This window comes from Zea mays, chromosome 6, assembly GCF_902167145.1.
Source record: "Zea mays cultivar B73 chromosome 6, Zm-B73-REFERENCE-NAM-5.0, whole genome shotgun sequence".
NCBI lineage: Eukaryota > Viridiplantae > Streptophyta > Magnoliopsida > Poales > Poaceae > Zea > Zea mays.
In genome coordinates, this window is record NC_050101.1 from 179,077,456 (window position 1) to 179,101,113 (window position 23,658).

The following is a 23,658-nucleotide window of genomic DNA, read 5'->3' on the forward strand; positions in this document are numbered from 1 at the left end:
TCAGAAACCTGCCAGTACTCGCCCGAGGAGCCCTTGCCGAGTCAATCAGCTTGATCCTTCTGCTGATGAGCAGAAAAAGAAAAGAAGACGCCTCCGGCGAGTATCCAGTTTGGATCGGGACGCTGGTACTTCGGTTCCTGCTGCTGAAGAAATGCCTGTGACTGAATTTACTGATGCTGACCCCAATGGGTGTACCCAATCCGCTGCTGATCCCAATGTGGGTGCTCCATCTGTTGCTGATCCCAATGGGTGTGCTGCTTGTGTTGCCAATGTGGACGAGGAGGAGGAGGAAGATGAAGTTCCTTTGACTCAGAAAAACAGTCGGCAGTTCATCGCCAGCGGTGAAAGTAGTGGAGTTCCCTCTCCTGCTTTGTCTGCTCTCATTGGTCTGCAAGAACTGTCTCTGGCCAACTTTGATCAGACTCTTGAGGATATGGTTCCAGAGGACTTGTTATCGGAGCCAGTGGATGATGGTGTGATGGAGGTTTGCGCTGATGTTCTTGATGCTGGGTTGAGGTCATCCCGTGCCTCGTCGACCTTGGAGCGCGATCTCGAGGGTCGGGAGACTGACTTGGATCGTCCTGGTCCTATGGAAGTAGCTGAGGGCCCGTCAACCTTAGAGGTGGCTACTGCAGAGAACTTGGACCCCAAGGATGGTATTGACACATGCCCAGCCCCCGAGGATGTCGCCGGGGATGACTTGGCTCGGGTGGGAAGTGTAAGCCACTGCCCAGCCCCCGAGGGTGCTGCCGGGGATGATCCGGCTCAAGTGGGCAGTGCAAACTATGACCCAGCCCCCGAGGGTGTCCGAGCGGGGTCTCCTTCTTGTACTTCCATGGACGTTCATGCGGGATCGCCTCCACACTCTGGCTGTATGGTGGTAGCCCAAGCCTTGGACCAGGGAGTCGCTTTAGAGGGCAGCGTCCCCGCTGACCGGGTGTTGGGCTCTGTTGAAGGCACCGAGCTGGTTCCTACTGGTTCGTTGCAAGCTGCTTCGGGTGGTGGCCTTATGCCTGATTATCAATTGATCTCTCCTGATTTGGGGATCCCTTCGTTCTTTTCCAACCTCCAGGTATTGTGATGTATTTTAGCTTGATTTTTGCATTGCATGAACTGCTATCATTACACTCATCTGTTCTCCTCATCAGGCTTTGGTGGATGGGATGGCTAGCCAGCTGAGGTTACAAGGTGCTTCTGTCCCAGAAGTAGCTTCATCTCTTGCACGTTGGAATCCAGTGTCACTTCAACATCGCGTCTCTGAATTGGAGGCAACCAACGTTGGTTAGTGCTTTTTTGCTTCTCTTTGCCTTCACTGTGGGCTACTTTACATTCTGGCCCCTTTTTGTTTGATTGTCTCCTGCTAGGAATGACTCAGCAGATTTTCACTCTTGAGGAAAAACATTCCCGAGATCAGGCTGAATTGGCCCAGCGATGCACTGACTTTGAGGAAAAGTACTCTCAGAGCCAGACTGAACTGGGTCAAGTCTCCGCTGCCTTAGATGACGCCAACGCACTGAGTTCTTCTCTTCACGCCCAGCTCAATTCTGAAAAGGTGATTTGTGAAACTGTGCTTTGTGTTGTTGTGTTCCTGTTACTTGCTTGGTTTTTGAGGGAGTTGACTTTTGTTTGCAGGAAGAAAAACGTATCCTTGCTGCTTCTCGCGACAGTCTTGACAGATTGTATCGTGATTCTAGCAACTCACTGACTATCCTGGAGAGGAGTCATCGCTTCACCATGGAGGAGTTGGACAATCAACGTTGTAAGCTGCAGGAATCTTCGGATGAGGTGACTCGGCTCAAGCAGCTGATATCAGCAAAGGACGCTACCATCAAAGAACTCCGAGCTTCCAAGAAATCCATCGTCCAGGAGTTAGAAAACGCTCGACTGGCTGTCAAGGTTGCCGAAGAAACTTCTGTTACTCTCAGAGCCTAGCGCGACAGAGCCATGGACAAGGCTATTCGGGCGGGGCGAATCTTGATGAGGAGACCCGGCGTGGTTGTTCCCGAAGATATAAGGGCTGATGTGAATGTTGCCCCTGATTCCTCGAGTCGTCCTTCCTCGTCGATCGCTCCTGAGAAAAATATCACCAAGTAGAGAAACATTTTGCGTGCTCTGAGCGCGCGGTTAGCATGGTCAAACATTTGTTAGAGGACGTCATTTCAGTACATAAACGACATTGTTTATTCTCGTATTGTTTCAGAATTCATCAGTCCGTAAATTTGCAGTAGTAAAATGATGCGCGATGGTTATGAAATTTGTTTGCGGGATATAGAAGTCATCCCTATATGAGTAATTGTAATCACGTCAGATCGCCCTAAGTTGCTGCTGACTTAAGTCGATTGCTTTTGTTAATAGGGCGTAGTGGTCACCCTGAATTGCGTAGGCATGAGCATGTTGCACCGGCTTAAGTCGCCACTGACTTTAGCCGATTGCTCCGTTAGCAGGGTATAGTGGTCACCCCGAGTTAAGTAAGCGTGAGCATGTTGCACCGCCTTAAGTCGTTGCCGACTTAAGCCGATTGCTCCGTTAGCAGGGCATAGTGGTCACCCCGAGTTAAGTATGCGTGAGCATGTTGCACCGCCTTAAGTCGTTGCCGACTTAAGCCGATTGCTCCGTTAGCAGGGTATAGTGGTCACCCCGAGTTAAGTATGCGTGAGCATGTTGCACCGCCTTAAGTTGTTGCCGACTTAAGCCGATTGCTCCGTTAGCAGGGTATAGTAGTCACCCCGAGTTAAGTATGCGTGAGCATGTTGCACCGCCTTAAGTCGTTGTCGACTTAAGCCGATTGCTCCGTTAGCAGGGTATAGTGGTCACCCCGATTTAAGTATGCGTGAGCATGTTGCACTGCCTTAAGTCGTTGCCGACTTAAGCTGATTGCTCCGTTAGCAGGGTATAGTGGTCACCCTGAGTTAAGTATGCGTGAGCATGTTGCACCGCCTTAAGTCGTTGCCGACTTAAGCCGATTGCTCCGTTAGCAGGGTATAGTGGTCACCCTGAGTTAAGTAACAATGCAAGTCAATCGCGAACAAACTGAGTATCTTTGAAACCCCCTTTTTTATTGATGACATATTTCCACTTTACAAAGTACATCGTCGTCCCGATAGCTTTTGAAATACAACTAGGGATAAAACTTTCTGAGGTGTTCTATGTTCCAGGAGTTCCCAACTTCTGTGCCATCCATCTGAGTGAGACGATGTGATCCTGGCCGAGTGACTTCTGCTACTATGAAGGGTCCTTCCCATAAGGGCGATAACTTGTGCCGTCCCTCCCCCGTTAGAATTCGGCGGAGGACGAGATCTCCTACTGAGAAGGATCGCTGTCGCACAGCCTTGTCGTGATAGCGCCTTAGAGTCTGCTGGTACCGTGCTGATTGGATTACCGCATTCAGTCGTTCTTCTTCAAGTATATCAATGTCCTCCAGCCTGGTGGCTTCGACTTCTGCTATGTTTTCGAAGATCAACCTTGGCGCCCCGAACTTGAGATCGGCGGGTAGCACTGCCTCCGACCCATAGACCATGAAGAAAGGAGTGTTTCCATGCAGAGCTCGGCTAGGTTGGGTTCTTAGGCTCCAAACGACATAGGGCAATTCCCTTATCCATTTTCCTGCGAATTTTTCATTCTTATCAAAGACCTTTTTCCTGAGTGCCTCCAGTATCATCCCGTTGGCTCGCTCAACCTGCCCGTTGGCTCTTGGATGTGCTACAGATGCATACTTGATCTGAATGCTTTTTTGCTCGCAGAAGTCGAAGAACTCTGAACTTGTGAAGTTGGATCCAAGGTCAGTTATGATGCTGTTTGGTATCCCGAATTTGAATATTATATCTTGTATGAATTCCACGGCCTTAGCTGAGGTTAAAGAAGCGATGAGCTTGAACTCTATCCATTTAGTGAATTTGTCGATCGCTACCAATACATGAGTGTATCCTTCTTGAGCTTTCTTGAAAGGTCCAATCATATCCAGCCCCCAGCATGCGAAAGGCCAAGTTACCGGTATGGTCTGCAGTTGTTGTGCTGGCAGATGTTGTTGTTTTGACAGGTATTGGCAAGCTTCGCACCTCTGAACTAACTCGGCTGCATCATTCTTCGCTGTTGGCCAATAGAATCCTGACCTGAAGACCTTCCCGACTAGTGTTCTGGATGCTGCATGTATTCCACATTGCCCAGCATGGACCTCCTCCAGAAGTTGCTTCCCAGTAGATGAGAGAATGCACTTCATGAGGACACCAGATGCACCTCTTCTGTACAATGTCTCCCCGATGAGTGTGTAGTGAGTCGACTGTCTGGCAATGCGCTCGGCTGAATTCTTGTCATCTGGTTCCTCTTCATTCTGTATATACTTGATGATTGGCCTTCTCCAGTCATCAGAGTCTGACTCGGGTTGATTTATAATATTACACTCTTCTGCTTGATCCATTGAGATGCTTGGCTGTAGTATTTCTTGCACAAAGACTCCAGGTGGGACCTGAGTTCGACTGGATCCTAGCTTGGACAATACATCAGTTGCTGTGTTCCGATCTCTTTCTACGTGATGAAATTCCAGGCCTTCAAACTTATCTTCCAGTTTTCGGACGGCAGTACAGTATTTTCCCATTGAATCGCTTGAACAATCTCACTCTTTATTTATCTGGCTAATGACTACCAGAGAGTCTCCGTACACCATCAATCTCTTGATGCCCAATGATATGGCGATGTTCAATCCATGGATTAGAGCTTCATACTCGGCTGCATTGTTGGAGGCTGGAAACAGCAACTGGAGGGCATATTTGAGGTGCTCGCCCCCAGGTGCGGTGAAGAGGATTCCTGCTCCTGCTCCCTGCTCCCTGCAATTTCAGCGAGCCATCGAAATACATTCGCCACACTTCTGCAGTTTCTGGGCTATCTGGTACTTGCTGTTCAGTCCACTCTGATACGAAATCAACCAGTGCTTGAGTTTTGATGGCAGTACGAGGTCGGAATTCGATGTCATGAGATCCCAGCTCACAAGCCCACTTGGCTATTCGGCCAATGGCTTCCTTGTTGTGAAGAATATCCCCTATTGGAAAACCAGTGACTACTATGACTTTGTGGTCATCAAAGTAGTGGCGTAGCTTGCAGGCAGTTAGAAGTACTGCATATAATAGCTTCTGAACTTGAGGATACTTTTTCTTTGAGGGGCCTAGAACTTCACTGATGAAGTAAACAGGATGTTGCACTGGGTAGGCATGTACTTCTTCTGCTCGCTCGACTACCAATGTGGTGCTTACCACGTGAGTCGTGCAAGAGATATACAGTAGCAGATCTTCAGCTGGTTGAGTTGACGTAGCTCGTCGGGGTGGCTTCAGTACTGGTGGTGTTGTCAAGAATTTCTTCAGTGCATCTAGAGCCTCCTGTGCCTCTGAAGTCCACTGAAACTTATCCACCTTCTTGAGTAGCTTGTAAAATGGTAAACCTTTTCCCCCAGCCTGGATATAAATCTGCTCAGAGCTGCCATGCATCCAGTAAGTCGTTGAACCTTCTTTTGTGATCGAGGCGCTTCCATCTTCATGATAGCTTCAATCTTATCTGGATTAGCCTCAATTCCCCAGTGGCTGACAATAAACCCGAGCAACTTTCCTGCTGGTACCCCGAAAACACATTTTTCGGGATTAAGCTTCCATCTATACCTTCTCAGACTGTTGAAAACCAGCTGTAAGTCTTCGATGAAGTTTTCCGAATTCTCTGTTTTGATTACCACATCATCTACGTAGGCCTCCACATGCTTGCCCCAGTGATCGGCTAAGCACGTTTGAATGGCTCTCTGATAAGTCGCTCCAGCGTTTTTGAGGCCGAACGGCATGGAGGTATAACAGAAAGCACCAAACGGAGTGATGAACGCTGTTTTTTCCTCGTCTTCTTTCGCCAAACTAATCTGATGGTATCCGGAATAGCAATCCAAGAAAGACAGCACAGAACATCCAGCGGTGGAGTCCACCACCTGATCTATCCTTGGGAGCCCGAAGGGATCCTTCGGACAGTGTTTGTTGAGATCAGTATAGTCGACGCACATGCGCCAATCCACTTTATTCTTTTTGAGTACAAGAACAGGGTTGGCTAACCACTCGGGGTGTAACACCTCTCTAATAAATCCAGCCGCGACCAAGCGAGCTAACTCGGCGTGAATGGCCTCTCTCTTGTCGGGCGTGAAACGACGTAGCTTTTGCCGAATCGGCCTTGCCTGGGGATAGACCTTCAGTTTGTGCTTGGCCAGTTCTCTTGGGACTCCCGGCATATCCACAGGTTGCCATGCGAATACATCTCGGTTATCTTGCAGAAACTGGACGAGCGCGCTTTCCTATTTGTCGTCCAGGCTGGAGCTGATGATGGCAGTCTTGCGTTCATCAGCGAACCCCAGGTTGATCCTCTTGGTTTCTTCAGTCGGCCGCATAGAGGTCGCGGCCTGAGCTTCGTTTGCCGGTACTGCGAGGTCCTCCTCAGGCTTAGAGTTTGCCTGTGTTGAAGAAACCGTCGACGGCTTGGTGTTGAGGGCTGCCTGGATGGCCACTCGGAAACACTCTGCGGCGCCTTGGAAGTCGGCGCGCACAGTTATGATTCCTTGCGGTCCTGGCATCTTCAGTATCATGTACGTGTAATGTGATATGGCCATGAATTTGGCCAATCCCGGCCTCCCGATGATGGCGTTGTACCCGCAGTCGAAGTTCGCCACTTCGAACCTCAGGAACTCGGTTCTGTAGTTCTCCAGAGTTCCGAAGGTGACAGGCATGTAGATGTGGCCCAGCGGGTATTCTCCTTCCGCCGGCACGATGCCGAAGAAAGGAGTGTCCGACTTGTGGAGCTCTTTGAGGTGAACTCCCAAGCCTTGGAGTGTCCGGGGGAAGGTGACGTTGATGCTGCTCCCCCCGTCCACTAGCACCTTCTTCACCCGGCTCTCTCGGATCACCGGATCGACGAGGAGCGGGTATTTGCCTGGATGGTCGAAGTTGAGCCATTGATCCTCCCGAGTGAAAGTGATCGGGTGCTCCGACCACCGATATGGGGCGGGAGGACCGGTGGTCGCCACCAGTATCTGGCGGTCGTTGAGCTTTTGTTGTCTTTTGTTCTCCTGCGACCCATGTCCGCCGAAGATGACGTTGACCTCCCTGTCAACGCGCGGGAAAGCTCCTCCTCCTTCCTCCTCCTGCTGATGGGGTTGTCGTGGTTCATCTGGTCCTCCCCTCGGCGGAGGAGGAGGTAGAGGTTGGAAGGGTCGGCCGTGCCCGACGGAGTGCTTGAAGTCCCGACAGTTATGAAGAGTGTGGCGCATGCCCTTGTGGTACGGGCACTGGGCGTCGAGGATGTCGTCCAACGTGCGCTCGCCTCCGCGAGGTCCTCCTCGGGCGCGAGAGGCAGGTGGTCCGGCGGCGTGTACTTCCTCGTGAGGCCTCTTCTCCCATCGTTTGTCGGGTTGCTGGTTCGCGTCGCGTCGTGGTGCTGCCGGTGCGGGCTTTGCTCCTCCGATGAGGTCCTGGGCCCGCTCATCGGCGGTGATGTAGAGGTTGGCTTCCCGGAACAGCTCCTCGGAGGTAGTCGGCGCCTTCTGTAGTATGGCTCGGACGAAAGCCGAGTCATTGGATCCTCTGTAGAAGTCCTCGATCACGGCCGCCTCCGTGACCTCGGGGATACGATTTCTCATGGTCTGGAACCTTTTGAGGTACGACCGGAGAGTTTCGTCCCCCCGGCGCTTGATGGATTTGAGGTCACATGGTTGCGCCGGTTTGTCGGAGAGGGACTGGAAATTGGCGATGAAGCGTCGACTGAAGTCGCCCCAGTCGTCGATGCAGTGTCGGGGTAGATGTCGCAGCCATTGCAGCGCGTCTTGCCCAAGGACAATGGGTAAGTACGCGGTCATCACGTCTTCGGACGCCCCGGTAGCTCGAGCAGCGGTGGTGTAGACGGCTAGCCAACCCCCTGGATCCTGCTTAGGTTCATATTTGTCGACATTGGATACCTTGAAGTTGGGAGGCCATTGGATGGCCCTAAGGCGCGGAGTAAGAGCAGACACTCCGCATGTGTCCTCCTGTCGTCGGGGATGATGTCTGTCCTGGGGAGGGGAGTAGTTGTTGTGGTTCCTCGACCGTCCCCGGGTGGTACCGCCAGTTGAGGCTGTTGCCGACTCAGTTCTGGTGGCCTGGCTCCGAGCTGGGATGCCATGATCCCTGTCGTACTCCTCCCGGCGGCGGATCTCGTTCTCATGCCGCCGTTCACGCGAAGCATTGATGGAGCTTCGCGCGTCTCGGCGACTGTTGATGGCGTGTCGTAGATCGTTCGGCGGGTGAGCAAGCAGTAGAAGATGGTTGGCCGCCTGGGTGAACAGTCGTCGGTAGCCCTCGGCGTCGGGAGTCCGAGGGAGCCCATCAGCTATTCGAGCTTGTACTCCTCCGACTTCGCTTGGCGTGTTCATGGCTCGGGCGAAGTCGGGGTTCAGGTTGCGCCCGAAGAATGGATTCTCCCGGTGTTGCCTTGCGTCTTGCTCGGCTTGTTCCTGAGCTCGGCGGCGATCACGTTGTCGGGAGTTCCTTCGTTCTCTGAAGACGCGTTCTTCCGGAGTTTCTCCTATCTCCGAGACCTCGTCGCGTGAGACAGGTTGCTCCGGATCCCATTCTCCGGCCGCGTGATGTCGTCGAACGTTCCTGCGCCGGTTCCTCCGTCGGCGGGATTCTCGTTGAGGCGGTTCTTCTCCGGGTGCGGTCGGCTCGTCGTCGGAGACGGTAGGCGACTCCACTCTCCCGATGAAGAGGACGTTGGGGTAGAATGGTGCTGCTGTCGTGACGACCTTCTTTCCGTTCTCCTTTGAGGGCGGAGGAACGGAAAGAACAACTTGCTTCCCCTTGGTTTCCTTTTTCCTCGCGATCTGTGTCCATTCTTTTGTCGGGGAAGTAGGCAGTGGAGTTCTCCGGGTCAGCGGGCCCTCGGCCTCTGATTTTCCGGAGACGATCTTTTTCCGGAGAGCTGGAGGTTGCGCTTCTCCGACATTTTCGGAGTTTGTTGGAGGAGACTTCTTTTCCGGCGGATCCGCAATGCGGTGCAGGGTTCCCTCTTCATCTGCTACAGATGAGATTGTTCCGAAGCAGAATACAGATCCGGGACGGAGGGTGATCTTGTTGTGAAAGGTGACGGCCATTGAGCTAGCTTGGATCGCCGACACACCCCCTACCTGGCGCGCCAGCTGTCGGTGTTTCGGGTCCGACCGCACACCAGGGGTTGCCCCTCAAGGTGTTTTTAGGAGTAGGACGGTGTCGACGACTGTAGCAAAATGGTTCGTGCCAGATGCACGAGGGACAGTGGACAATGTTTACAGGTTCGGGCCGCTTAGAGACGCGTAACACCCTACGTCCTGGTGAGTATACTTGGTGAATGAGGTTACAAGAGAGCTATCTGAATTGAGAATGCAGAGAGTTGGAGTGGGTGGCTAAGTAATAGGGTCGATTGTTCTGAAGGGGTGCCCCCTAGGCCTTATATACTCGACCGTGGGGCAATACATGTGGATTTGATAACAACGTGTAACTGAAAGATAGTGAACTGTTTGAGTTTATCTCCCTATAGTTCTGCCGACTTATCCTCGTATGGCTCCGTTGCATGGGGGCTCCAGCGCGGGAAAGTCGGATCTCTGTTGTGGTCGCTCGCTCGACATTGTGGGCCGTCCGGATTTGCACCAATCCGGCCCCATGCCGATCTGCTTTGTTGGTTGTTCCTCCCCAGGCCCACGAAAGAATGACCTTACGATTTATTGGGCCCTTGGGCCTTTCGTGAGGTTTTTTACTCTTTTAGTGGACCCGGGGGATATCTATCCCCCACAACTCCCCTGCTTCAGAACGAAAGATTTTACTAGGTTGCAATCTGTAGCCCCTGTGATTCTAGATCATAGGTACTCCCTTAATCCCATGCCGGCTGCGTGCTTACTAAACACGCTGGGTGGAAGACCTTTTGTGAGCGGATCCGCAAGCATCTGATGGGTTCTTATATGCTCAACTTGAATGGTGTGATCCAGAATCTTCTCCTTAACAATATAACACTTAATGTCAATATACTTGGCAGAGCCACTTGACTTATTGTTATGGGAGAAAAATACCGCTGGCTCATTGTCGCAGTAAATTCTCAGTGGTCGCTCTATGCTATCAACCACTCTTAATCCGGGTACGAATTTCTTTATCCATATCACCTGTCCAGTTGCCTCATACGTAGCTACAAACTCAGCGTGCATTGTCGACGATGCTCTCGCTGTCTGTTTGCAACTCTTCCAAGAAATAGCTCCCCCAGAGAGCATAAAGACATACCCTGAAGTTGACTTCAGTGTATCTCTACACCCTCCCCAGTCGGCATCTGCATAGCCAACTATTTGTAGGGAATTAGATCTTCTGTACGTAAGCATGAGACCTTTAGTACCTTGAAGGTACCTTAGAGCCTTCTTGACTGCTTTCCAGTATTCTATGCCTGGATTCTTCTAATAGCGTCCAAGCATCCCAGTGGTAAAAGCTAAGTCAGGGCGAGTACATACTTGAGCATACATAATGCTTCCGATAGCTGAAGCATATGGTACTGACTTCATCTTGTTTTTCTCATACTGATTCTTGGGACACTGATATTCCCCAAACTTATCACCCTTGACTATTGGACCAGGCGAGGCATTACACTTATGCATATTATACCTCTTTAGTACATTTTCTATATATGACTTCTGTGAGAGTCCTAATACTCCCTTTTGTCTGTCTCTGTGAATTTCTATTCCAAGAACATAAGTGGCTTCTCCCATGTCTTTCATATCAAAATTCGAGGAAAGAAACCCTTTTGTTTCCGCTAGTATATCCTTATCACTACTAGCTAAGAGTATGTCATCGACGTACAGAACAAGGAAGATATACTTTCCTTTCCTAAATTTTGCATAAATGCAATTATCTTCCTTGTTTTCCTCGAAACCAAACTTTCTTATAGTCTGATCAAACTTGATGTACCACTGTCTGGAGGCCTGTTTTAATCCATAAATGGACCTCCTCAAGTGACATCCCATGTGTTCTTTACCGCTCACAACAAAACCCTTTGGTTGTGCCATGAACACGTTTTCTTCTAACTCTCCATTTAGGAATGTTGTCTTTACATCCATCTGATGGAGCTCTAGATCAAAATGAGCAACTAGTGCCATGATGATCCTGAATGAATCTTTTGTTGAGACAGGTGAGAAGTTTTCATGGTAGTCAATGCCTTCTCTCTGTGTGAACCCTTTGGCCACAAGTCTAGCCTTGTATCTTTCTATGTTCCCTCTGGAGTCACGCTTTGTCTTGTAGACCCATTTATAGCCTACTGTTTTGGCTCCATGGGGAATGACTTCTAAGTCCCAAACTTTGTTCATTCTCATGGATTCTAATTCATCTTCCATGGCTGATAACCATTTGGATGAATTTGCACTTCTCATAGCAGCTTCATATGTAGTGGGATCACCTTCTATATCAATGTCCTCACTCATATAAATCTCATCACATTCTGTGTTTTCTGCTGCATAGACTTCATAGTCATCAGGAATCGTAGATTTTCTGAGTCTCTGTGACCTCCTGAGACTTGGTTCTGGTTCAGATTCTACCTGGGGCTCCTGCTAGGGCTGGACAAAATACTCGTGGCTCGATAACTCGCTCGACTCGGCTCGGTAGTGGCTCGGCTCGGCTCGACTCGTTTTGATTTTGTAGCGAGCTGAGCCAGCATTGTAGCTCGGTGTTAAAACGAGCTAGCTCGAGCCAACTCGCGAGCTGGCTCGCGAGCCAATCGAGCCATACATACTGCATACACACAGCGACACAACTAAAAAAGCCCACTCGGTAAAGTCATTAGTCGGCCCAGTACTAGCCCACACGGCCACACGCAAAAAGTCACGCACTCACGCTCCCAGACAGCCAGACTCAACCGCACAGCTCCCAGTCACGCAAAAAGCCGCCGCACGCACCGCAGGCAGTACCGCAGTAGGCACCACATCTCCCAGTACCGCGCTTTCAAACCCTAGCCGCAGGCACAACCGCACAGCTCAGGCACCGCCGCACCGGTGCACCGCCGAGGCGTCGACCGCCGACCGCCGCCGCAGGCACGGACCGCCGCCGACTCGCCATCACGCATTCCCGCTGCGACGGCCACCGCCGAGTCGCCGGCTCGCCGCCCGCCGTGCGTCCGCGCACGGACCGACAGAAGCCATCACGCCACGCCGACCGCCGACGACCGACCGTTGAGCGGAGCCGTAAGCCGTTGAAGAGATGGAGGATGAGCACCACGAGCAGGAAGTCCACAACCAAGTGCGTCCATCCCCTGCAAGTCGCGGATCAAGGGTTAAAATAATGGGGAAGAAGCCATTACCATCATCTATGCAAGGTAATCGTGGGCGGGGCCAAGTTCGTCGAGGTTCCGGCTCTCAATCAACAGCTCAAATTCATGCTGTGGTAGCTACATGTACATCCATAGAAAAGGTGTGTGCTGTGTTCAGTAGCTATTGTTGTATTTGGACTGATCATTAGTTGAGAAATAATGAATCGGTTAATTATTAATTTGTGCAGCATGTGCGAAATGAAGAAGAGGAAGATATTTTGATTGATATGAATGATGAATTATATGAGGAGGGGGATCATTGTGGTCGAAGCCAAGTGGAGGGGGATGATGATGATGCAGAGGAGGAGGAGGAGGAATTGGAGGGCGATCATTGTGATCAGAAGACAAATCGAGGAAAAAAAAGATTGAAAGGTGGTGGTCAGCTGTCTCCTTCCAAAGATAAGGCAAAGAGAGGAAAGCGTGCTGGTTGCTGGAAATATTTTAAGGAGATCCATGTTCAGTCTAAGAAGGAGTTTGGGGTTATGGTGACAAAAGCCAAGTGCAAATTCTGTTATAAAAGCTATGCATACCATCCAGGGGGGCAACTTCACAGCTAAACCGTCATTTACAGAAGTGCACACAGTTTTAGAACAAATTGGCTAAGGCAAAATCTCAACTTCCTCAAGGTACTCTCACATTTACTGCAGCTGATGGATCTATTATTGTTAACCCTGATGAATATGATCATGAGCACACTAGACTATTGATTGCCAAGATGATCATTGTTCATGAGTATTCTTTTAGGATGGTAGAGCATAAATGGTTTAATATCTTGATGACATGGATGAATAGCAAATATGAACCTATCGGTAGGAAGACTATTAGAAGTGAATGTATGAGAGTCTATGAATCTGAGAAAGAGAAACTGAAGAAGAGTCTTAGAGAAGCTGAATCAATAAGTTTAACTACTGATTTGTGGACATCTAATCAAGGTGTACAATATATGTGTTTAGTGGCACATTACATAGATGTTGAATGGGTTTTGCAATGTCGTGTCCTTAACTTTGTTGAATTGGATCCCCCCCACACTGGTATAGTAATAGCTCAAGCTGTTTTTGATTGTTTGGTTGAATGGAAAATAGAAGACAAGGTTATGACAATAACTCTTGACAATGCCTCAAATAATGATGTTGCCATTACAAATTTGAAGTCCAAGCTTCTTGCAAGAAGAAATGCACAGTTTGATCCAAAATATTTTCATGTCCGTTGTGCTGCTCACATAGTGAATTTGGCTGTAAATGATGGCCTGCAACCATTAGATGGTCTTCTAAGTAATCTTCGGGACACAGTCAAATATTTTAAGAGGTCTCCTACACGTATGTATAAATTTGTTGAGGTTTGCAATGAGTATGCTATTAAAGTTGGAAAAGGTCTATCCCTTGATGTTAAAACAAGGTGGAATTCAACATATAGAATGCTGGACACATGTATGGAGTATAGGGATGCATTTCGGTACTATGCTGAAGTAGACCATAACTATGTGTGGCAACCTACACAAACTGATTGGGATAAGTATCATAAGATTAGGCCAATTTTAGGAACAATGGCTGGAGCAACAACTGCATTTTCAGGTTCAGTTTATCCAACTGCCAATGTCTTCTACCCTTACATAGTGAAAGTTAAGATTGCTTTGTTAACAGCACAGAAATCTAGTGATGCATATTTGAGGTGTATGGCTGCTGCAATGTTAGAAAAATTCAATAAATATTGGGAGGTGAGGAACAATGTCATGGTTATTGCTACAATCCTTGACCCTAGGTTCAAAATGAGGTACATCAGATGGTGTTTCGGTCAGCTTTATGATGCTTTTAGGTGTCAAACAGAGCTTGAAGAGATCAACATAGAATTAGAAGATATCTACAAGAAATATGATTTGGTGTATAGGCAGAAAAATGGTGATAGTAGCTCAAATACCTAGTCAGCTTCAATAGCAAAGGATGTAAGCAGTGATCTTGCTTCCATAGTCCCAAGTGAGTTTCAGGATTTTTTGGACTCCAGTGCCACAGAAAGCTCCAAATCAGAGTTGCTTATCTATCTAGATGAAGCAAATGTGTCCATAGATGATAAGAAGTTCAACTTGGTGAACTATTGGAAAGTGAATTCTCATAGATTCCCTGTTGTGGCGAGTATGGCAAAGAGATTCTTGGTTGTTCCTGCTGGAAGTGTATCATCAGAATCAACTTTTAGTTGTGGAGGAAGGATTCTTGATGATTATAGGAGTTCTTTAAAGCCAGCGATAGTTCAGGCACTAGTTTGTGCATCTAGTTGGATACGGGGTTCGCCAAATCCTATCATTGTGGTATGTTTCTATGTGATGATTAATTTATTTTGACTATTTTTGTTTCTAAACATATTTAATATTTATTTTTGACTGATTACAGGGAGGAGAAAATGATGATGACAATGAATATGTGGAATTCCCAAACTGTGTGGTTGGAAGCAACTAGTAACAATAAGTCTGTAAGTGTGTTTTCATATTTGAGCTCACAGGTTCTTCAAGCACAGATTCTTCAGTGACTGTCTGACTGATGGTATTTTCATATTTTGAAATGTAGGTCTTACAAGAAGAGTTCAAACTTCAGTGACTGCCTGGGAACTTTTGAGTCCTTCAGTGTTCTTTATTAAGAATATAAAGTCTAAACTGTCGTAGTCTCGTAGACTATTATCAATGTTAACTGTTAATGTGTGAATCTGTGATTCAAGTCTAATCTGTGATGGATCTGTCATCTGTGTTAACTGTTATGGTTGTTAGTGACAGTGTGAAACTGTGAATCTATGATAAACTCATGGCTATGATTAAGGTTGTTAGTGACGCTCAGTCATGTGTATTTCGCTGGAGTCATGTTGACTATGAACTTATGAAGTCATGGCTATGATTACGTTTTTTTGTATGCGACTATGACTATGAAGTCAGTTTTTTTGTGCCACAGAAAGCTCAATGACTGATTGAGAATTTAAATTGAACTCTTGCTGTTTTTTAAAGCCATGTCCTGTTTTCAGTGTTTTGTAATGTATAGCTCGCGAGTCAAACGAGCTGGCTCGAGCTACAAAACGAGTCGAGCCGAGCGTGGTTCCTAGCTCGCTATTTTAACGAGCCGAGCCGAGCTAGCTCGTTTTATTACCGAGCCATAACGAGCCGAGCTATAACGAGCCGAGCTGGCTCGATATCCACCCCTAGCTCCTGCAATGGTGCGTCACTTGGAGCAACACTATCATCATCTTCTGAACTATCTTGTGCAACTGGCTCAGGGCCAATATGTGCAGAAGGTGAAGCTACTTGCTCTGTAGTAGTTGCACTAGATGATGCCACATTTGCAGCAGGGGTTTCACCCACAGTCGGTGTGACTGTTGGTGGAACCACAGTGGGTATCGAGAAGTATGGTTCTTCAACCATCGGAAATGGGACATATATCATCTTTTCCTGAAGGTCAACCTCTCTGAGTACCTTACTCCCCTTGATCATGTCATCCTCTAAGAAAATGGCATGTCTGGTTTCTATGAACTTGGTTTGTCTGTTAGGGCAGTAGAATCTATAACCCTTCGATCTGTCAGGGTAGGCAATAAAATGGCAGCTAGTGGTTCTCTCATCTAGCTTTCCCTGTCCAGGATTAAATATTCTAGCTTCTGCTGGACAACCCCATATATGGAAGTAGTTGAGCGTGGGTTTTCTGCCAGTCCACAACTCATATGGAGTTCTAGCCACTGATTTACTAGGAACTCTGTTGAGTATATGCATAGCGGTTTTTAAAGCCTCCATCCATAGACCCAATGACAGGTTAAAGTAACTTAGCATACTCCTTACCATATCCATTAGCGTTCTGTTACGCCTTTCGGCAACCCCATTCTGTTGTGGTTCGCCAGGTGTTGAATACTGAGCAACAATACCATTTTCTCTTAGGAACCTCGCGAAAGGTCCTGGAACTTGGCCATACTCGGTATGGCGCCCATAGTACTCCCCCCCACGATCTGATCGGACAATCTTTATCTTCAAATTGTGTTGATTTTCTACTTCAGCCTTGAACTGTTTAAACTTGTCTAAAGCTTCTAATCTTTCCTTAATGGGATAAATATAACCGTAGCGAGAGTAGTCATGTGTGAAGGTTATGAACGAGTTAAACCCATCTACTGTCCTAACTGGAAAAGGACCACAGATATTTGTATGAATAATTTCTAACACTCTCGTACTATGCTTAGCATCTTTCTTAATCTGCTTCGCGAATTTACCCTTAATGCAATCTCTGTATTGCTCTAAGTCTGTGAAGTCTAGGGGATGGAGAATCTGTTCCTTAACGAGACTTTCTATTCTCCCCCTCGAAATGTGGTCCAAACGATAGTGCCATAATTTTCTGTACTTTTCTGGATTTTCTAGCTATTTTTCTAATTTCTTTTCTGTTTCACTAATTTTGATTTCCAGGAAAATTAAAAAAAAATCGCTGGAAAAAAATGTGTCTGGCCATTTTGGCCTGGCCTACTTGTGGAGGCGTGCCCAGCCAGGAAAGGGGAGGGGGGCAAGGCGTGCCCAGGCCGTAACCTGGGCCTGGGCCGCCCATCGAGCCCACGCGCGCGCTGCACCTGTCTGGTGGCCGTTGGATCGAATCCAACGTTCCAGATTCACCACACGCGCTATAAAGGGCAGAGAACTCGGGGCCGTTAGAAAACCCTAACTCATTTTCTTCCTCCCCCAGCCGCACAACCACTCGGCCGTCAGAGAGATTTTTCTTTTGGCCAACCGCACCATTTTTCTACCCTCTGTTCCGGTCGGCTAGCAATGGACCTGTGCGATGCATGCATGCAACTCCTCTCACTTTGCATGCGCGCTGCATGCTCCTCTCACTTTGCATGCGCGCTGCATGCTTGCACTCTGGCATTCTGGTATGGACTGTTTAAACTTGTCTAAAGCTTCTAATCTTTTCTTAATGGGATAAATATAACCGTAACGAGAGTAGTCATCTGTGAAGGTTATGAACGAGTTAAACCCATCTACTGTCCTAACTAAAAAAGGACCACAGATATATATATGAATAATTTCTAACACTCTCGTACTATGCTTAGCATCTTTCTTAATCTGCTTCGCGAATTTACCCTTAATGCAATCTCTGCATTGCTCTAAGTTTATGAAGTCTAGGGGATGGAGAATCTGTTCCTTAACGAGACTTTCTATTTAATCCTAACCATCTCATGTGTGGTTATCCATCTAATCACGTGAGGGTTGTTGGCTATCTCCTAAGAATAGGTCCAGACCTCATCCCCTATAAATATAAAGGGGTACGGCCGACTAAGAACCCCCAACACATTCCAATCGAATCTATCTACTTTATTTACATTTTCTGCCCTAGGAGTAGATGTAGCGTAGTTCTAGTTGTAGCCTTCCGCATATCCACCTCCACCCCTATTCGACTCTACATCGTCTAAATTCGTCTTGGGTGGTCTGCCGACCCAAAAACGATCCTAGGATCTTACTCCTCTCGGAGGGCAAGATCTAGTTGTTCATTCAAAATATTATATCTCGACTGTCTCTTAATTCCTAGGCGACTCCACGTCGTCTCGAGACCCGGAGCGCCCTAAGATCTCTCATCCAGGTGCGAGATCTAGGTTCCAGCGAGGAGCAAAACGACCCTGCGCCATCGCGGACCGTCCGGCCCTGTGAGCGGACAATCCGGTGCGACGTAGAGAAGACGCCGCTTCTGCATCTAGGTCGTCAACCATTCGTCCCAGATCGCGGACCGTCCGTGTCTGCACAGAGAGCATCGCTAGAGGATATACCCCTGGCAATTGACGCTGCCCAGATCATCACCAACAGATATGACGCAGGGCAATCACGGATTTCATGGTACAAGATAAGAAGAATGCCAGGGCACTGCCCCTGCCCCTGTGGTTTGGACAGCTAGCTACATGGACTCCTGCTTTCACGTTCTCATACAGGCACTCCTGCACTGTGCTCCTTCGTCTCCTCCTCCCCTGCCTGCCACCAACTGCCAAGGTAATAATGGCCACACTTTCTTCTTCTTCTTTGCTTGCCTTCTGCACTGCAATTGCCGCCGCAAGTGCTGTGTGTTTGCCTCTCGTTCATCCCCAAACCCTACCTCTCGCCTCGGTCTCCTTTGAATTTCTCCATCGATCTATTATTGTTCCTATATAAAAGGATGCTGTCGTCGGGAAGGAAATCCTCTTGTCTGCCGCGACGACTCCAAAGTCTACTGCAAACCTGCATTCTTATCCGCTGCAGTTTCTGATTCCGACACCATTCATCCAGTTTCCATACTTTTGACCGGCCCTATAATTTCTCAAACGTGTGGAGGCGCCTGCAATTCGCCCCCAGATATCCCCCCCAACCAATTTGATAGAATTTCCAAGTTTTTTTTCCCGCAAGTCTTCCGAATCTCGTCAACGTCAAGGTCGAGCGTTTAGCACGCAACCCATTTTGTATTGTCATTATATATATAAATAAATAATAAAAGCGACATGTTGTGCTTGTATTGTATGTTTGCTCCAATCTTTCAAATTCGCTAGATGATGCTGACCCTCCCAGTCTGCTTCTTTATGATGAATCCAATCCGTCGTGGAGACATCTAAGCAGGCTTTACTGAATCTAGTTGCTATTTAACCAGGTGCCAAGTGCAGATACCTTCCCTGCCTCACAAACAACGCCACCCTGTACTAGATACCATCAGGGTCTTCAACCAGGGCAGGTTCTCTTCTCTTCCTGCAATCTTCATTCTGCTCTGACCGAGCATACGCTATTTGATTGTCTTTGCTCTCTCTCTCTCTCTGTCTGTGGTGTGTATGCAACAGTAACTGTTCTTCCAAGTCCTGTCATGTTTGCAAATGCTTCAAAATTATCTTGCTTAGTTACTTTACAATAAGATTTTGGTTCCTGAATTGAAAATACTGCCGCATGGAGATGGAATTATTAGGTGCTAAGTATTCAGCATCTGTGAAAGAATTTACTTGATGGAGGTGCTTAGATGTTTCTTTAGCTGTTATCGTTTTATTTTTCTTAGTAATTCTGGTCATCATACAACCTTTGTTTTTTACTTGTTGTTTAGTTGCTAGTACTGCCAGCTATTAATCTCAGTTGCAGTGCTTATTCACACTATTAATTATCGGTAGTAGTAACTGGCAACTATTGGGCCTATAGGTTTATGTTCAGGTGGCACTGCCAGCAGAAGTGATCCGTTGACTTCAGCTATGGGCAACCTGTGCTGCTGTGTTCAAGTCGACCAGTCGACTGTGGCCATCAGGGAGCAGTTTGGCAAGTTTGACAGCGTGCTTGAGCCAGGATGCCACTGCATGCCTTGGTTCGCCGGCAAGCGTGTAGCTGGGCAACTCACACTCAGGCTGCAGCAACTGGATGTGCGCTGTGAGACAAAAACAAAGGTATGTATGTTCTGCTTAGCTTGTGAAAATTAATGGATTGTGGTGGCAGCTTCTAACACCTGGATTTGTGCAGGACAATGTTTTCGTGAATGTGGTGGCATCTATTCAGTACCGCGCTCTGGCTGACAAAGCAAGTGACGCTTTCTACAAACTGAGCAACACAAGGTCCCAGATCCAAGCCTACGTCTTTGACGGTACGTAGCAGTTTGTTTCTTGCTAGTTTGAGTGTTCATGGTTGTGACTATGTCGTCCGTACAGTGATCAGAGCAAGCGTTCCCAAGCTCCATTTGGACGATGCTTTCGAGCAGAAGGACGAGATCGCAAGGGCGGTGGAGGAAGAGCTTGAGAAGGCCATGTCGGCTTATGGCTTTGAGATCGTGCAGACTCTCATCGTGGACATCGAGCCAGACGAGCATGTGAAGCGCGCAATGAACGAGATCAACGCAGCTGCGAGGCTCAGGGCGGCTGCAAACGAGAAGGCGGAGGCGGAGAAGATCGTGCAGATCAAGCGCGCGGAGGGGGAGGCAGAAGCCAAGTACCTGTCCGGGCTGGGCATTGCGCGCCAGCGGCAGGCCATCGTGGACGGGCTCAGGGACAGCGTGCTGGGGTTCTCCGTCAACGTGCCGGGCACCACCGCCAAGGACGTCATGGACATGGTGCTCATCACCCAGTACTTCGACACCATGAAGGAGATCGGCGCGTCGTCCAAGGCGTCCTCGGTGTTCATCCCGCATGGCCCCGGAGCGGTGCGCGACATTGCCACGCAGATCCGCGACGGCCTCCTGCAGGGATCCTCTGTCGCCAAACACTAAGCTGCCTGCCGTTGCCGTTGCTGCTGAAGAACACCACCACCACTATTATATATATAATATAATGATGATCTTGGTACCAGAGTGATGCTTGTCTATATTGTTCATCACTCATCGTCACCATCTGCTAGGATGGCTATCTTTATGCTTGGGGATTGGAGAAAACCTTATCTAACCTTTTAGGGAACCGGTAATATATATAATGCAGCATGAGTTTGCAGTATGTTCATCAGAACCTTTTAGAGTCTAGATGCATGAATGGCATCATAGAATAGAATACAAGAGTTGCTTCCATTCCATCACTGAGTTACTTTTTCCTCAGCACCGGTTGCTGCTGCCCGTTGCAACTGCTAGAGATATTAAATCTGAACTGATCTTTATAAATTTATAATAAATTTATCTTAGCTTAAAAAAATATAAAACTAATTTTATTATATTCCTAAAATTAAGATCTATCTAATGGTATATAGTTTAGAACCATTTGGAACTTTTATAAATCTTATTTACTGTTATTACTCTTGATACATATATTCATAATTTGCACGAGAACTTAAGAAAGACCAAGAGGACACTAATTATATTGACTATGCCAAGTAGTAGGAGTACAAATAGAACTTAAGTGTCAATATCATTATACACATCTTGATTCTACTTTATTTAAATATATAATAATGATTTTATTATTGTATGACTTCTTACTTTATATATTTATTGTGACCTCATACCTTATATATTATTACTAATTTTATATGAATGTATAACTTGCGTGAATTTTTGAAGTCAATTCTCTACAATATTAAAACATCAGTTTCGACGATCGTCCTGCGTCATCTTTTTACAGAAAGGCCCTTACACTTCTTTGAAATCTAACCCGCAGTCCAACTTTAAGGTTCATAACCACGCCCCGCCGTAGCCCTTGCATACGCCAGCGCCTCCTCCTCCCAGAAATTTTCCCTACCGTTCATTCTGGCGTTATACAATCACAATCGTCCGTTATACCGTTATGCAATCTCAACCGCTCGATCCTGCGATCTAGCCCACGTGTGACAACCGCGTCCTCTGTATCTGCTCCTCGCTCAGTCTGTTCTCCTCCCCGTTTCTTCTGCCTCCTCTCCTGCTATTCAGTTGCAGCAAGTTCTCCCTCCCCGTATCCTTCGCCTCCTCCCCCACTCCCTAGCTAGATTCATTTTGCCTCTCCCGCATGTACTCACTCCCAACGCCCCGTCTCGCACTCTCGCCTCACCTCACCGCGGGGAGACGGAAGACGGTGGACGCATCATCACCTCTCCCGCTAGCTGCCGCTCTTCCGTCCTCTTCCATAGCTTCTGCTTAGGGAGAGGCATTGTCGCTTGAATCGGATCCCAACGCCGCAGCTGCTCCCCTCCCCATGGAGAACGAGGACACTGACCTCGGTGACAGGGCGATGCCTTCGCTCTACATGGAGGAGGGTCACAGTGGCAAGCCATGACGCCGACGCCGATATGGGCGTGGCTAGGGCCTATAGGTCTACATTCGGGCCGCCTAGCCCGGTCCGTCTCAAGTCTAAAAAGCCCCATATTGTTTGAATTTCGGGTCGTGCCGGGCCGGTCCATGGGCCTAGCCCTCGACCCACGATCTGACACGTAATTGCTTAAACGTGCCGGGCTCATTTTGGGCGGCTCAAAATTCACATGAGGGCCCGAAATTCAAATTTTGGCCCGAAATTCAGTTTTTGGTCCGAAATTCATATTAGAGCCCTAAATTCAAAAACAAATAGAAGATAAGACAAATAAATTTTACCAAAAGCAAACTTAACATTTGTATTAAGTTACCAGAGCTATGCAATGACTACCTCATTTACAAATCATTCTGTTAGAAGGAAAAAGAGTATAATCAGCTCCATACAAAGTTCGTAAGTTCAGTTCATTATCTAATGTTCATAACAAAAGTAAAATTACATCACATAGTCTAATTCAAAGCTAAAAAAACATCTCACTAGTATTATCTCTAGTTTTGTGTTCTTTTATCAAGTATATGAAAGTGTGGAATAAAGTGTGGTTTTAATAAATATATAGACCTTTTTGTGCCTTTATATGGGTCATTTCGTGCCTTTCTTAAACGGGTCGTGCTCGTGTCCTCCCATGGGCCGCAACCTCGGCCCAAACCCGGCCCGACACTAAAATATTTCGTGCCATGCCATGCCTGGGCTATGCTTCGGGCCAATCCATCAGACCCGCCCAAATGTACACCTATACTAGGGCTAGGCACCGACAGGGCGGCACACCCGGCTGTCGACGAGGCGGTGGAAGAACATGCTACTGCCAGACGATGTCTAAGGTGCCGGCGCCGAGTTTGCTCTCACTGCTAACTTGCTCATGCCGCTGGACGCGCCTGGCGCACGGTGGCTCATGCAGCTATCCTTCTACCGGAGGCAGATCGGCTCCACAGCGATGTTGAGGTATAACGTGTTGAAAACTACGGTATCACGGATCACCAGATCCTCTTCCTTCCCTACCGTCAGCAGTAAAGGCACAAGAATTTGTAGATGAGTTATCTCCCTTCCCATAAGCACAACATAGAAACACATGATATATGGTTAGGCCTCTGGCCTTTATTCGTTTCTCTCTCTCTCTCTCTATATATATATATATATATATATATATATATATATATATATATATATATATATATATATATATATATATATATATATATATATATATATATATATATATATATATATATATATATATATACACACACACAACGGATTACATAATTTAATTTGGAGTGCTGCTCAGTTTTATTTTACTGTATTTGACAGAGCGAATTAAACGCTTTAGAAGATTGTGGATTTGTGGTCGTCGTCAACTCGCAGCGTGCCATCTTTCTGGGCCAGACGCGATGAAAGCAAAAACAGGCCCAATTCCTTAACCTCACAGGGCACGCAGACGCAGCATAACTAACACCACGTGCAATACAAAATTCAGCAACACACCCAAACAGCATGGAGATGCATCATCATCGTCAGGGCACTCCACAAGCTCTATGACGACGGCGGCCCCCAGCTCTCTTACGGAAGCAGGACGACGTCAGCAGGGACTCGACCGCTCCAACAGCTGTCCCTCCACCAGGCTCC

At 47.7% G+C, this 23,658-nt stretch overlaps 1 protein-coding gene across 7 annotated transcripts; it reads left to right on the forward strand.

Moving 5' to 3' along the window:
* The first annotated feature begins 17,639 nt into the window (after window positions 1–17,639).
* On the forward strand, window positions 17,640–20,834 carry LOC541821 (hypersensitive induced reaction 3). Of its 7 annotated transcripts, none has more exons than XM_008650053.4 (5): window positions 17,640–18,334; window positions 18,963–19,043; window positions 19,493–19,731; window positions 19,805–19,925; window positions 19,990–20,834. In XM_008650053.4, exons 3-5 carry the CDS (start codon window positions 19,543–19,545, stop codon window positions 20,541–20,543), a joined length of 864 nt encoding a protein of 287 aa, XP_008648275.1. In that variant the 5' UTR covers window positions 17,640–18,334; window positions 18,963–19,043; window positions 19,493–19,542; the 3' UTR covers window positions 20,544–20,834.
* Window positions 20,835–23,658: the final 2,824 nt, after the last annotated feature.